General features: G+C 42.1%; 1 protein-coding gene across 1 annotated transcript; it reads right to left on the bottom strand.

Moving 5' to 3' along the window:
• Positions 1–11835: 11835 nt before the first annotated feature.
• Positions 11836–14071, bottom strand: LOC147428804 (uncharacterized). Its single transcript, XM_086497562.1, has 6 exons — positions 13935–14071; positions 13701–13767; positions 13520–13614; positions 13325–13409; positions 12370–13271; positions 11836–12176 (listed from the first exon to the last, which is right to left on the bottom strand). Exons 2-6 carry the CDS (start codon positions 13701–13703, stop codon positions 12035–12037), a joined length of 1227 nt encoding a protein of 408 aa, XP_086353688.1. The 5' UTR covers positions 13704–13767; positions 13935–14071; the 3' UTR covers positions 11836–12034.
• Positions 14072–14633: the final 562 nt, after the last annotated feature.

Below are 14633 nucleotides of genomic sequence, written 5' to 3'. Positions count from 1 at the left end.
TGCCAAGATTTCTGCGTTCATGGAGGAGCACATCATAAAATATTCTATATATATCTCCCTACATGCAGGGATTTCGGCGCCTTGCGATCTTTTGCACTACATACACAAAGGTGATTGTCCATTCTCCAGACGGTTCCAAGAAATTATCGTCGATGCAGACCATTTCTTGGATGAACAAGCCCCAGGGGTGTCAGCGCTCAAGAAGTGTAAGTTGGGGATGGAGTCCCTTTTTCGACTGGCAACATTCATCTTCTTGGTAAGCGAAGAAACTGATTTGGAGGAGCTCTGCCTACCACACCTTCAGGTTGGGTCCTTCATCAAGGACACCAAGGAGCAGGTGGTTGATCCCATGAACCTTGCAGCAGAAGGATAGTCACTTATGCTCGAGTACCCCAAGGGGCTCGAGGAGGTGGTAGAGACATCCATCATCGTGGCTGGCGCTAGTGACACTATAGTTCCACTACCATTGATGGATGAGGCTATCCCAGAGATGGAAATAGGCCACTTCTCCTCAGTGGTAGTGGATGGGGAGGAGTATGTGTTTATCCATGATTTGGAGACATTTAGCATGTGCATGGATGAATGCTTGAGCGTGCTATGCAGCAGCACCAAATTTCCCTTAGACAATACACCAAATGCCCTTGAAAGCAAGATCTTGCCACTTGGGGACTCTGTTACTAACACTATTGTAGTTGTGTGTGTGGAGGTCCTAGTAGCAGAGCAATTGCACGTGGCTGAGGAAGAATTCCAAGCCACGCAAGCCAAGGGTGAGGCCGCTAGGATGCCTATGCCAATACGTAACCCCCCATATGATGATCCAAAGCTCGTAGGTGCAGTGCAAGGGAGCATTGACTTGGATGGAAAGGGCAACAGGGAGGAGGACAACAAGGAGCAAGAGGTAAACTCTATACTAATTTTCATGTAATTTTTTTTATCCTTAATTGTCTTTTCTCTCAACCTTGATTTGTTTATGACAGGACGTCGTGGAGGTTGATGATTTTGTAGCAAGGACGGGTGGCAGGCAGATGGGCTTTGGACCTCAGTCTTCCCTTGCGCATTACGTAGGACAACTCCCCCCTGGGGATGTTTCCATTGTCCATAATGAATTTACTCCCCAAGGCCATTTTATGACGTGGTCATTAAAAGCTTTGAGCAAGGTTTTGTGTTTATGCACCGTTGCTCAAACTGCGCATCTTGTCTTGCTAGTGCGTAGATCCCTTGTATGCACAGCATTTGACACTGGCTTCCATAGTAAAGTGCTTGCCCAGATAGGGATACATGCTTCCATTGGCTCAACTGACCCAAAGGCCATAGCGCAGTCCCTCTTGACTGGGGAGTTGCCTTACGCGCAAGAGAGGCGCCAGGAAATGGTCAAGAAAATTATGAACTCCTCAGATGTATGATGTGAAATCAACTTTTTGGAAGTAATAAAAAATATTTTGAATTGTCTCTCTATCTTGTACATTCTTCTAAATGTGATATGTCAATCTTGAAAATTGTTGTAATCGGTGATATGTTTTAATAAGCTGTGTCTTTTTTGTTTGAAGTAACAACACAGTGGAAGTTGGATGCATATGATTACTCCTTTCAACTTACCTTAATTCTGGGGACAGAATAAAACACATCTGAGTGAAAAGAAGTGGTATCTCTACAGTAATGCTGCAAAAACAATTGCTTTCACTTAATCTATATTTTTTAAGTTTCTTGGGGGGCAGACAAGCCTACAAAGTGCAAAAAAAAGGGTGGCCACAAGGGCGCGCAAATGGCCCATCCCTCAGTTTCGGATGGCTGTCCTGCGCACCCTTGTGGCCACCCTTTTTGCGGCATATGGAACCTATGTTTTCACTGAAGGACACTAGAAAAGGTGCAGAGATCAACTCAGAATTTAAGTTTTCAAGCACACTATCACCTCCTTCAACTCTACCTAATAGTTCCCTGCACCAAAAGGCCCAATTACATTGGATAGTTTAAAAATCTAATTTAATGTTGTAGACACACTTGGTTTCACTATATGTTAACTTTTTTGGTATCCTTTGGGGTAAACAAAGCTAGAAAATGCAAAAAAAATGGGGGCCACAAGGGCAAGCAGGTCAGCGATCCAAAACTGATGGATGGACCATTTGCGCACCCTTGTGGCCACCGTTTATTTTGCACTTTCTAGGCTTGTCTGTCCCATAGGATACCCAAAAAGTTAATATTTGATTTATATTTAACTCTTCATGTTCAGAAGCAATAAACTCAAAACACATGGATAATAGACACAATAGACACAATTGTTAATCATTTTGTCATTGCAAAGTATCTCACTAAAAAGATAAGGGTGTGCAATCGGTTAATGCTCGAAGCCCCATCGCAATCGACGTGCAAGCTACATATCTTTTGGCTGTATTGTCACTCGCTTTGCATGTATGACACATAGGTTGGTATCTTCCAACCCCGAAATGATATGGGCCTCTGCAACTTCTTAAATAGCCTCTAGCACTATTTCTTGCATTCTATACTGATTTCCATAGCTTTGAAGCACCTCCTTCACTGTGCGAGCAAAGGGGATGTGTCGAATTAAAATCTTTGTAGTCTTCTGGTAGTGTCGGATTTCTGCAAATACCCTTGCTATTTTCTAGCGTCATTGAGGTTGTGGGGACACTTGCACATTTGCTGGCTGGCGACGTTTACGCTTCTTGAAAAACGTTGACTTGCACATGTTTACATGCTTAGGGGTTGGATCTGCATCCTCTTCTGATTCATCCTCTTCCCTTGGCTCCCGATCTTGTGCTGTGGGGAGAGCTCCCTGGCCTCAAGGCAGTGTCTTCCCCCCAACGGGTACCCGGTGTATGGTATATCAGCTCATTGCCATGGTGGCTCTGTCTTTGATTCAGTGTTTGTATGGACCACTCGAGTTTTGGATGGTCCTGCTTGTGATTTGTAGCGCGGCGGCTCCTCCCTATCGGACTCTTGTGTTTGTTGGGCCTCTTCTTCTCTCCACCGCTGGACGCGTTGCTTCATTCTTCATCTAGGTGTTTCTTCTTGTGAACGTAAAGATTCTTCAGCCCTCAATGACTCTTGTGCCCTACTACCATGCCCACTGCTAGAAGAGTGCTTGGAACGGCTAGGTGTTTGTGGCCGTTTTCTTGTGCCTTTAAGCCATGCCGACTTCTCACATCCTTGGAGGGTGTTTTTGTTGGCAGGCAGATGCTCTTTTGCGGTTTGTTTGGTGCGCGCCATTTGGTATGATAAGAGCTCCCGTGTGCTTAAGAAATGAGTGGTTTATGAGAGCATGTGATATTTATAAGGGCCCATTTTAAAAGGACCATGTTCACACTAATTTTGGAAAAAATCTATTATTTTTTAAATGAACATGTTGTTAAGAGTTGGACCCTACGTTCACGTGTAGTCACTCGCGCAGAATCAACTTAGACCCTTGTGGCACTCTGCATTGGCGCCATGCTGCATGCTTGCGGGGCCATGCGACATTTTCCACTTGTTCCTATACTCTTAACGACTCCATTTCCGCACTTCAATAGCAATCTTGGATTGTCTCGCACGCTCCATTGTGAGCTTACGAGCAAATGTTGTGCAAAAAAATCAGTTGAACATCTCCTCCAAATAATTGGATTGCACTATTCCACCACCATGTCGAGTATTTTTGAAGTACACCCCCCTTGCTCGATAATGGGACTTCTCCATGCCTTGAGTGCTAAAAATTTCAAGCGATCCATATTTGTGCATAAAAAATGCACCATGCGCAAACAAGATATGTTATTCACATGAGTAAACGATCCACATTATTTAATGAAAACAATCCCTTGTAATAAGTTCATCACGTAACATGGCTTACCATGTAATGTGTGATGTTATTTTCACCCCAGGAAAGGGTTAAGACCTTGGTAAAATCCGCCAAGGCTTCTTGAAATGATTGGCATTGTTCTTCTGTTGTGTATTAAGGCCCATAAGCTTGACCCTTTTTTCAAAATGTGCCCAAACTTGCTTGTGCTTGTTTGCAAGCTCGCCATTTGAATCATTGTCAGTAGTAGCTTTGCATAACTCCTTCCAAAGCTCCCAAAGGTTACCTGCCTGCTGGTTGGAGCTGTTTTGAGCAGTATATCGACCTGGCTTTCCTTGGGAAACTTTCTTCAAAAAGTGTGTGGCAAAAAGTCCGTTAGGTTTTTACCCTCGAGTGCAAAATGGACAAGGCATGAGAGAAGAATCCCCTTGTTTGCAGCCAAGCAAACACTTTATGGTCTTCAAGTCCCCACCTAAGTGCCACTCCACATCATAGCTACCAAAACCCTCAACCTCTGACTTCTCACCTGCAATTTGGGAGTGTATTACTTTTGTGATCCATGGAGTTCTCTCAAAAATCCATGAAAGTACCCCATTGGTCTCTTTGGGCACCTCAATAGCGCCCAACCACCAAATATCTTTCTTTGATTGCATGCTAAAAGACGGGGTGGGAGATGGCTCGACTGAATCTCTTCGCTTGGTTTGCAAAAGGGCCTCATTCATTAGAGTGACACTTAGCCTCTCTAACCTTCAACCTTTCACTATTTGACACTCATCAAGTTTCAGCACAAAAGTGACCTTTGTGTCAAGCACTGCAAAATAAATAGTACCAAAACCTTATACTTCAAAGTCTATGATAAGAGCACAACCAAAAGAAAAAAGTATAGTGTGTCACCTTCTTCAGGTAACTCGTAAAATCTAAGCATGGTTTGTTGAAGCCTTCTAAGGTCCACAAAAATATTGTTCCACATTGTGTAAAGGAAGCCCTTCTCCGAAGGTCTTATGGAGTGTTTTTTACCTTTTTCCCTTGCCTTTGTTGTGCACGAAGCATAAAGGGAAGTTGGCATGTATCCTCAATGTGTAGGTATGTCCCAATGCGGGAGAACACATCTTCGTTTGTGGCCTTCTTTGAGAGGTGACCTTGTGTGGAACGGGAAATAGGTTTTCCACAATGCGATGCTCTTTGAGGGCATCCTTTAGGAGTTGAAAAATAGCCTGATAGGCTTTGGTACTGATTCCAGCCTCATCACAAGCTTATTGCACATCATCATCACTAACCACATATCTCAATTTACGCATAAGGTCCTTGGTGACTGCATCCCCAATGTGCTTACCTCAGGTGATTGTAAGATAGAAATCACATCCAGGGTATTGAGACAACTAGTGAGAAGGTTGATTCGTTCATCTTGGCTTGTTCCACCGCATGCCTCTTGGATGAAGTTTCTAGCAACCAATAAAAATAAATGTTAGAAAATAGTGTGAAGTAAGAATGCATCATGCAAGTAAAGACCAAATCACCTTGTGGCTGTCACTCGTTGTTTGCATGCTCCACCCAAATGTGCGTGAGTTTCAATAGATGAATATGTGTGTTTGCGTTCCCTTGCACCAAGGGGTGTTTCTTTCAAGTATGTGATGGTGTTAGCAAGCTTCTTAATGTGAGAATCCTTTTCCTGCATTTGTTGTTGAAAAGTTTCAACCACCCTCTTTGAAGAGGCAATACTCTCTTGTAATGCCGTCATCTTGAGGTGAAGAGCTTAACATTCGTGCATCCACATATGCAAAGAAGCACCTGCACCCATACACAACCGCTTGCAATAGCCTAACAAGCCTGCTTCTCCCCTCCCAAGATATCGAAGAAATGTCAAAAAGCTGTCAAAGGATGGATGGAAGTGGCTTATAGGATCGTAAGGATACACATAGCCATCCACCCAAATGTCAAACTTCGTCTCACCAGCGGCGCGATATTCCTGTGATGACCTTTGATCACCCTCACATGCGGCCTTCAGTACAAACATCGTTGGTAAGCGAATATGTATGCTTTTGGTGTGCGAAGTACCTGGTGGTGGAAGAAAACGATTTGTGATGTTTGTGAGCACCATGGTAGCTGTTGCGTGAGGAAGCAAAGGATGAAAAGATAGAGGGGGAGGGGGAGGGAGGAAGATGGGAGGAGAGAAGGGGGGGGGGGGAGGGAGAGATTGAGGAGGAGGAGGAAGGTAGGGGCAGGGAGGGAGAGGAGAGGGAGAGAGGAGGAGGAGGAGAGCACAAAGTATTTTTTATTTTTTTGGGAAAAAGTTTTTTAAAAAAATGGACTTTCTAAGGTTGTGGGTAAAAAAAGGTCAAAAAATGATTTTTGGATATGTATATATATTGGGAGGGAGTTTTAAGTAAAAAATAAGTTAAAATGAGTTTTTTTGTTTTAAGTCAAATTTTGACTCTTAGTGACCCACGTTTTTGCTGATGTGGTCACACCCCTATACTTCCTTCACAAAAAGAAAGCTAGAGAGAGAAAGTAACCCCTTAGATCCACATCCTACATTTGTTTACATAAAAGGCTAGAAAAGCCTACTCAAAACTACCTTCTTTAATACCCTTATCCCCTTAACCTCACACAACATTAGCCTTATTCCCTAAAAATTAGGATTCCTTACAAAACCCATGCAAGGTCCATATTTCTCCTAATCTCTCTCTCTCTCTCTCTCTCTCTCTCTCTCTCTCTCTCTCACTGCTCCAATGTGTATGTGTCCTTGAGTCCTTCAATATTTAACCTGAGATGAAGCTAGCTCTCTCTCTCTCTCTCTCTACACTCTCTCTCCTCTCTCACTCAACTCAAATACACAATATGTTATGAGAAACCATCTTTGTGTTTTCTATTTCATACTTAAGTGCACCCCAAATCAGTTGACAAGCTCTTCTACAAAGTCATAGAGCTCAAAGAGAGCTTTGTTTAGATAAAAGAAGTTTTTGAGTCAAAGGGTTTTAGCTCAAGTTATGAGCAAAACAGTGACCTGCTACAATTTGCCCCTTAATTGAGCAACCTGCTTCTCTCTCTCTTTGAGCTTGTAGAAAGCTCAATTTTCTCTCCCCTTTGTGGATTGTGGATTTCATCTCCTTGCCACCTTAAGACATGAGCTCTATGTGTCAAGCTCACAATGCCTTCATAGCTACCGATGTGAATCTTTCCGAGAAGAGGGAAATGCTGGCATCATAACCTTCCACTTTGATACAACTTGTAGAGTAGCGGGGTGCGCAAGTGGTGCATGCGAAGTGCGAGAGAGGAGAGGAGGAAACACACAATATAAGTGGAGCTACTCACCACAATCTATGAGAGGGCCCCTTGCTCTTCTATTTAGTAAAGAATAAGGTGTGTACAAATGATGAGCGGTTGAATGTCTCTGATGTATCCGACTAAGGTAAGAGACACACCACCTTTACCCCAACATAAGCCTCTTTCCTCTAGGTAGGAGGGTGTTGAGATACAGAAGAGATGCAAAAGCTAAGAGATTAGGGTTTCCAGAGAAGAGAGAGAGAGAGAGAGAGAGAGAGGGTTTGGTGGATCTTCTTGTCACACACTATGTGAGCTCCTTATTATTGTATATTATCAACAATGAAGAATAATTAGAAGTTAAAGTTAGTGAGCTGTTAATTTGTGATGCTATTGGGGGCCTAATGGCCTTTATCTCCAATAGAGGGACTTCCCACTTGAGTGTCACAAGGCACGTCACATATACACAAGGTAGCCTATGTAGCATGCCACGTGTATTGACCAAAGGCCATCCCACCTTCTTGTCTTTAGCAAGACACTCGCCCTTCAGACCTGTCGATGACATGTGGTAGAGCCATGCCCTAGGGAAAGTTTCCACTTATTTGCAAATAGACCCTTCACCTAACATCCCCCCCCCCCCCCCCCCCTCCCTCTTTAAGAGAGAGTTTCTGGCTGGCCAAACATCATTGCGTAGCTTTCTACACATCGATGTTTTCAAGAATAGATTTTCTCACCGTGTGTTGTGAAAGGACATTACGTTCCATGTACAAAAGAGTTTTCATCTATGAAGTGATTAGTGGATGTAAGTAATTGTTGTGCAGAATTGGCCTGACCAAAACATGTGTTTGTACTTTACTAACATAAGTACGAGCTAGGTAACTTACGTTGCCAATATCTCCATAGAGAACTTCTTACCAATCTAGATAGTAAGAACCTCGATGTGGGAAACAAGCTGTAAACAAACCGGGTGTGAATACCTTTTGCTTTAACCCCTATTTGTGCCCTTGATGCATGTTACCTTATAGCTATGCATGATCTTGTGACTTGTAAAGATCTTGTTGAATGAAGTTTGTCAAGAGTATTTATTCGTGCTGAATAAAGTCTATCAAGAGCATTCATTCTTGGTAATTGAATTTTTCAACAGCATGCATTGAGCTTGTGGTGAATAGATTAAATCTTGCTGATGCGAACACCTTGTTCGTCAAGGTTGGATGGTTCCTTGCCTTATGTGAAAACCGGTAAGCACTTTGGTTTTTCTTGCAACAAGGCTTTGCCTTGAAACTCTTGTGTGTTGAGTTGTCGAGCATAGAAGCACAACTTCCGTGTGTTAATTTCAAGCCGTCCTTGCGCCACAAAGAAGGTTTTGTTAGCTTGCTACAAAGCTAGACGTGTTTAACAAGATCTGTGGAAAAATATTGATACAAACCTTGCTTGAGACAGATTTAAAAAGCCATGCTTGATAAGTTTTGACGTGAAAACTTGCTTTCAAGCCTTGTTTGATGAGTATTCATTGAAAATCATGTTTATCAGGATGGCTCCCATCATATGAGATTATCCTCTCATGTCAATCAATATAGATGTTGCCATCCGTAGCAATTAGGTAGACTTGCATCATGTGCATGACATTCAATTGCCTCACACCATGTCTGGCTATTGAAAAATGCAAATCTTAGCTACATGCAAGCATAAAGGCAACATGCATGAATGCTAAGAGATCTCAAGATCCCGAATCAATCTTAATTTTCCTCACACTCCTAGCATGCCTTGCCCGGGCATAGGCATGAGTTTGAACAAGAAGTTCTTGAATTAGAGCTTACCTAATCACATGCACTTCCATGCAAGAGCTAGATTGTAAAATTTGTATTGTAAAGACATTGTTGCTGGAAGGGTTTATGGTTTAGGATTTAGGATTGCAACAAACTATAGCCATGCCATGCAAAATTTTTGTTTGTTTAAGAATATCTATTCGGCTCTATATGGGCTATAAACCTGAGCTCTAATACCTAATTAAAGTGTGTATGAGGTAGGGAAGGAGAAAGGTGCTACATACCATAGACATGCCCAGAAACACTCAAATTTACATTGTAGAAAACACGCACATGTGCGTACGTGTGCACTAGGACATGTAGCTTTGTGCTCTCAACATCTCCACGTCTAGCTAACTTAATTATCTCTTGAATGTAGTTCTACATCTTTCACTTTCAGGTTCGACGATTGTGTTGTCCGTCCATGATGACTGCAAAGCAAAGATACTGTCATGTAAGAATTCACTCAACTAGCTAAGCATCGATTTTGCAATTTTGAACATTTACTCCACGAGGAAATTATCATCTTGAGCTACCATTTCTTGCTCAAAGAGCTAAACCACTGCATAAAATTCTAATTTTACTTGCATGGCCTTTGGTCAACGACTATCAGTAAGTAAATGAACTTGAGAGAAACCTTACTAATGCTTGGGCATCCCTTCTCCGATTCAACCACACTAATTGAAGGATTGTTTCATGCTTTTGCAAAAACATAGCGATGAGCCCTAGATTTTGGTTGGCGCTTAGAGCTTAAAATTGTGCAATTGAATGCAAAACTTAAAGTGTAATGTAAGTTCAAAATTTGATGTGCAACCTCTGCATCTAGATGAGATAATTGTTTCCAATTGATGTATCTGGTTTTTAGCAACAATCACTAGGTTGATTCGTCAACTTCATTTTCATTTCACCTTCAGTATATGGTGGTTTGGGTGTTATAAATGCTCCCAGATACAGATACTATACACATTTAGTCTCCAGATGTGGGACCACAATTCGTCATCCTCATCCCAGCTTTTTCCTTTTTATTGCGCCTAAATATATAGCTAGGTGTAGAAAATCAAGGGTCATAGTGATTGTCTATGGTCATTCTCAGACATCTACCTAGAGTGATTTCTTGGATTGTAAATGAAAGTGAAAAGGAGTCATGCATCCTATTTGCAAAGAGGCAAATCTAGCATCATATAAATTTAAGTCCAAAACTTTTGCTTTTCGAGATTACCATAATGCTGCTAAAGGGAAAAAAGACGAACTTTTAAAATAATAAACTAAACCCTTTCTCAACTTGTATGCTAATCATGCGCTACTCACAAGGAGATAAAAAACAATCTTGTTGGTTAGTACTAAGCCCGCTAGCAGCTATGCCTCAATCTGTAATCTTGATGAGATATAGTGAAAGTGAGAGTGATTAGTCTGTATAATATAAGGATGAGGAGATTATGCATGATGTAAACTAGATACGCTAAGAAGACTCTCAATCATCAAGTTAGACTAGCTACCTTGCTTTTCCTCTTGTGCTATGGTCTTAAAAGATTGAAGTAGCCCTTCTAGTGACAAATATAGTGATTATCTCCATGTATAAGAGAGGGGAACAATATATAGGTTGTGGATACATATGGACCCTTCTTGCCTACTTGCTACCTTTGGCCTCAACCTATAGGTTGTGGATATATATGGACCCTTCTTGCTACATATAGGTTGTGGATACATATGGACCCTTCTTGCCTACTTGCTACCTTTGGCCTCAACCTTGATTCTTGTCCACTTGATGTGACATCTTATCCACTCACATTTAGGCTTTTGATCCTTTACGATAATCCACACATTAAAACATAGTGCAAGCTTTAAAGAGAGCTCAAGGACTAGATGCATGTGTTTTTTGAGAGAAAACTTTTGGCTAGGGTAATACCTCGCTTGATATGCCTTAATTTTGGCTACTTCGGCAAATTGAACCTAAAACATAATTGACGAGGTAAAAATGACCTTTGGCCGTTACGACATTGATTATGCTGACATACCAAGAGATTAATGAGAGTGAGTAATATAGCATGCCTAAACATTTTATATTTTTCTTCATACAAACAAAGGGACTAACTTCTACATCAGCATACCATCTTCTATTTGGCCACACATTTACACTTTTTCAAGTTAGCTTGAAGGGCCTTCTTAGCTGTCCAGATGCCTTGATGTAAAATAGTCCAGGCCAAAAAACTGTGCTTGACATGGATGGCAAAGCTCCAAATAGTTTTGAGCCTGTATATCCACTGCTTGGAACTCCAATTCAGTCCCCCATTTCTTGTTAAGCCTCCTCTTTTATAGAGCTTGTGAGGCAATGTTGCAGCTTCTTTCTTTTCTAATATAATTCTTGTTCTCTCTCAAAAAAAAAAAAGAGAAACTTTCTTCATTACTGTTAGTGAAGAGGCGTCCGTTATCCAATCATAAAAATCAACAAAGTAATCGAATCACTCAAAACAAGTGACATACCGCATTGCCTCTTGCACGTGTTGACTGAAGAATTAATTTCTAAGTGGCTATAGACAAAGCACCCTTGACCAGTACTACCTTTCCCATCTTTGGCACCTGGAAAATCTACCAAGTCTATTTGTAGCAGGTATTCATCGCCTTTAAAATATAAATTCAATTGCAAAATTAACCCTTGTCAAAGAGAGCAATTTGCTACCTAGTGAGTCTATCTCCAAGGTGCAGTGAATGCTGATTTCGCTATGCTCTCTATCAGCATTTTTAGTGAGCCTGAACATGCCTAACCTTGCCTCTGTTTTAAGCAAAGGATCCAGCACATTGCAAAGAATCCATCACCTTGCCTCTGTTTTCAGCAAACGATCCAGCACATTGCAAAAACCTTCCGTTTTCTTGACTTGCACTTCGGCATCCCGATGTCAATACAGCATTAAGACTGTAAAACGCTAACTTGTACTGACATGATAGATCAGCTTACTTTAAAAGATCATAGACACCATTTGCAAACTAAACTAGGAAGCCGTGTCACATTGGCTCCCAGAAATAGATTTCCATCAATCCTTACAATAAGCTGTTCAGAAATTCTAGCAACACCATCTACGATGAGATCGCATTCCTAGCAACACCTGTAATCAAAACGCTAACATACACTGACGTGATAGATCGGCTTACACTATCTGCACAAAACTAAGAAGCCACATCACATCGGCTCCTAGAAATAGATTCCCGTCAATCCTATCCTAGCAACACCATCTACAGTTAGCAGAGCAATGAGGAGTAGGCTATCCTCGAACAGCAAAATGCAGCGACACAAACTTGGATATTCCTGCCGTGCTGTCTGCTTGAAGTTGGATCTGCAGTATCAAACACACCGTCAGACTCTCTCCTTCAAAGTCCATGCAGAGTTACAACCTGTTGATACTCAGCTTCCCAAGACTGGGTCTTATGCCATAGCTTACCCAGCACTACACGTCAAGAAATGATCCAGTCAAATGAGTTCTTCCTTCATCGTCAGCATGCACCAGAATTTCCTCTTTGCCCTTCAACGCCCACGAGAAGATCCAAGCATCAGAGTTGAAGCGGTAACCAGGTAAGACAGCTTCCACCAAGCATTTGAACACCTTCTTTATTACAAAAATCTGCAATTCGGCCTTTTTAAGGACTGTATCATCACACCCAAATTTTGACTCTCCAAATGATACATTGAAAGTTCTTTCCTGCAAATCAGAGCTCCCTCTGACATCCACCTCTATCATCGTACGATAGAGATCAAAGTGCGCAGCTACCAACATAACCAAGGGTGCATTGTGCTGCCAATCCAAAGCCTTTACAAAATCTTCGACAGGGATCTCATCATCTATGCCGTGGACTTTAATGGCGCGTACCATAGCTATGACATCGTCCAAACCTGCTATGATTGATTCCTTGCCCGTAAACCTACTCGGATATTTTGGTGCCTGATCAGTTGAAGCTTTCACTTGGCTATACACCAGTTTAAGAAGTATTTTGACGTCATCCCAGGTAGGTGGCACCAACCTTCTGGATGCACTTATGTTGGACCTTCTCTTCTTTTTCCTTCCTCTGCTGCTTACCAATTCCAACAATCCATTTGCACAAGCTTTGCAACTTCTTGCTTCCGATGCTGGTAGGTGCTCCATCTTCCCCAAAGCCGATTGAAAACTTCTAGAGAAGAGAACGATTGACTTCTTGAGATTTTCTCTTGTGAAGAGCTTTGGATATAGGTTGCTGTAGATCATATTCTCCACATCCGTCATACTGATATCGATTTGTAAATGGCCAAAAAGGTGTCTGCACATTTCTGCAAGGTTTGTAAATTTCACAGAGCATCTTGCCTGCACACTTCCAAAGTGTGGCACCACCTGTTTCTTTAGAAACCTCCTTGCTGCTATCTCAGCTTGATCGCCAGTCAAGTTTCTCTGGGTGTGCCACTGTACAGAAAGGTCCCAACTTCTCCTTCAATGCTTGTTAAGCGTTCTTGTACCTTGAGGAGGGCATGCTCTGACGCCTTGCATGCTTGAAGCTTTGATATAGCATGCCTCACATTCCTTTTGAACAACACAATGGATCTGTTGCAAGAGGATTGGGGGGGGGGGGGGGGAAGCAAAGACTTGTCTATAACCAGCATAACACAGACTTGTTGTACAAGAAGCTTTCCTTTAAGAAGATCAAGGCCTACCTGGGTAGTAAAGGGTTCCTCCTTAACCTTCCGAACCTGGCCCTTTGCCTCAGTTTCCAGAATGCTTTAGCAACGCTTTCTGATGAGGCTTGCACCTGAAAAAAAGCATGAGAAACTAGAGCTTAAAGTCTGCATAGGAGATACTTGTGAGTTCGACCTAAAACTAAAGCTTGAATAGTACCATAGCTGGTTTGAGTCAAACAGCACAGAGAGAATGGCTTCACTTGCACTACTATGGATGTGAAGATCTGTGAGGAAAAAATTTCCAGCATTGAGGCTGTGAAGAGAACGTTTGCATTTGCATGTGTACGAGGCATCTTTACGGCCAATTGATGATGTTTTACAGTCTCAAGAAAATTCGAAGAAGCAAGGAAGAAGCTGCTGAACATGCAGGCTAAGAGCTCGTGATACTCACTTAGTATCACCTGTGACCCCGCGTAAGCTGATTCACCCTCACGCAACCCTCACGCAATGGCACTGATTGGTCAAGTGCAGGGATATATCAAACTGGAAACTGAATGAAGCTTTGAGCTGCGGATGACGACGCGAGATGCTCACCTGAAATTATCATCATCCGCCATAGCTGCTGCGCTGCACCTTCATGTAACGACATTGATGCAGCTATTTGACTAGCAGTCTCTCTCTCTCTCTCTCTCTCTCTCTCTCTCTCTCCTCTCCCCCCCCCCCCTTTTTAATAAAGGTCTTGTCTAGACATCTCTCCTTGTCGGCTAGATCTTTAAGGTCTCTTGGGATAGTTCCCTACGACATTAAAACTCTCTTCTTCTTCTTCTCTCTCTCTCTCTACTCGCTTATTGGTTCGATTTTGATGGAGTGTGCATTGTATTATGAAGTCAAGGTTTGCCGTCCTCTATTGGCAGCAAATGTAGGTTTTGGAATTAATTATGACGTGTTTTTAATCCGTAAACACCTTTGCCATGTGTAGTAACTTTTTGAAGGAGGCAATTTAACCTCAGCTAATCTTCCATGATTTAGTGAGGGATAGTTCTAAATCGACGCCAATAAGCGGAGAAGTAAGTAGAATATGATGGCTCTACCCAATGCCATCAAGTCACGACAATATGCAAAACGCTCAAGAGGTAAACCCTTCGTGAGA

Source organism: Adiantum capillus-veneris, chromosome 23 (assembly GCF_014529385.1).
Source record: "Adiantum capillus-veneris isolate H3 chromosome 23, ASM1452938v2, whole genome shotgun sequence".
Taxonomy (NCBI): Eukaryota; Viridiplantae; Streptophyta; class Polypodiopsida; order Polypodiales; family Pteridaceae; genus Adiantum; species Adiantum capillus-veneris.
Note: the sequence above shows the minus strand (reverse complement) of the source record. Positions and strands in the feature narration are given on the sequence as shown.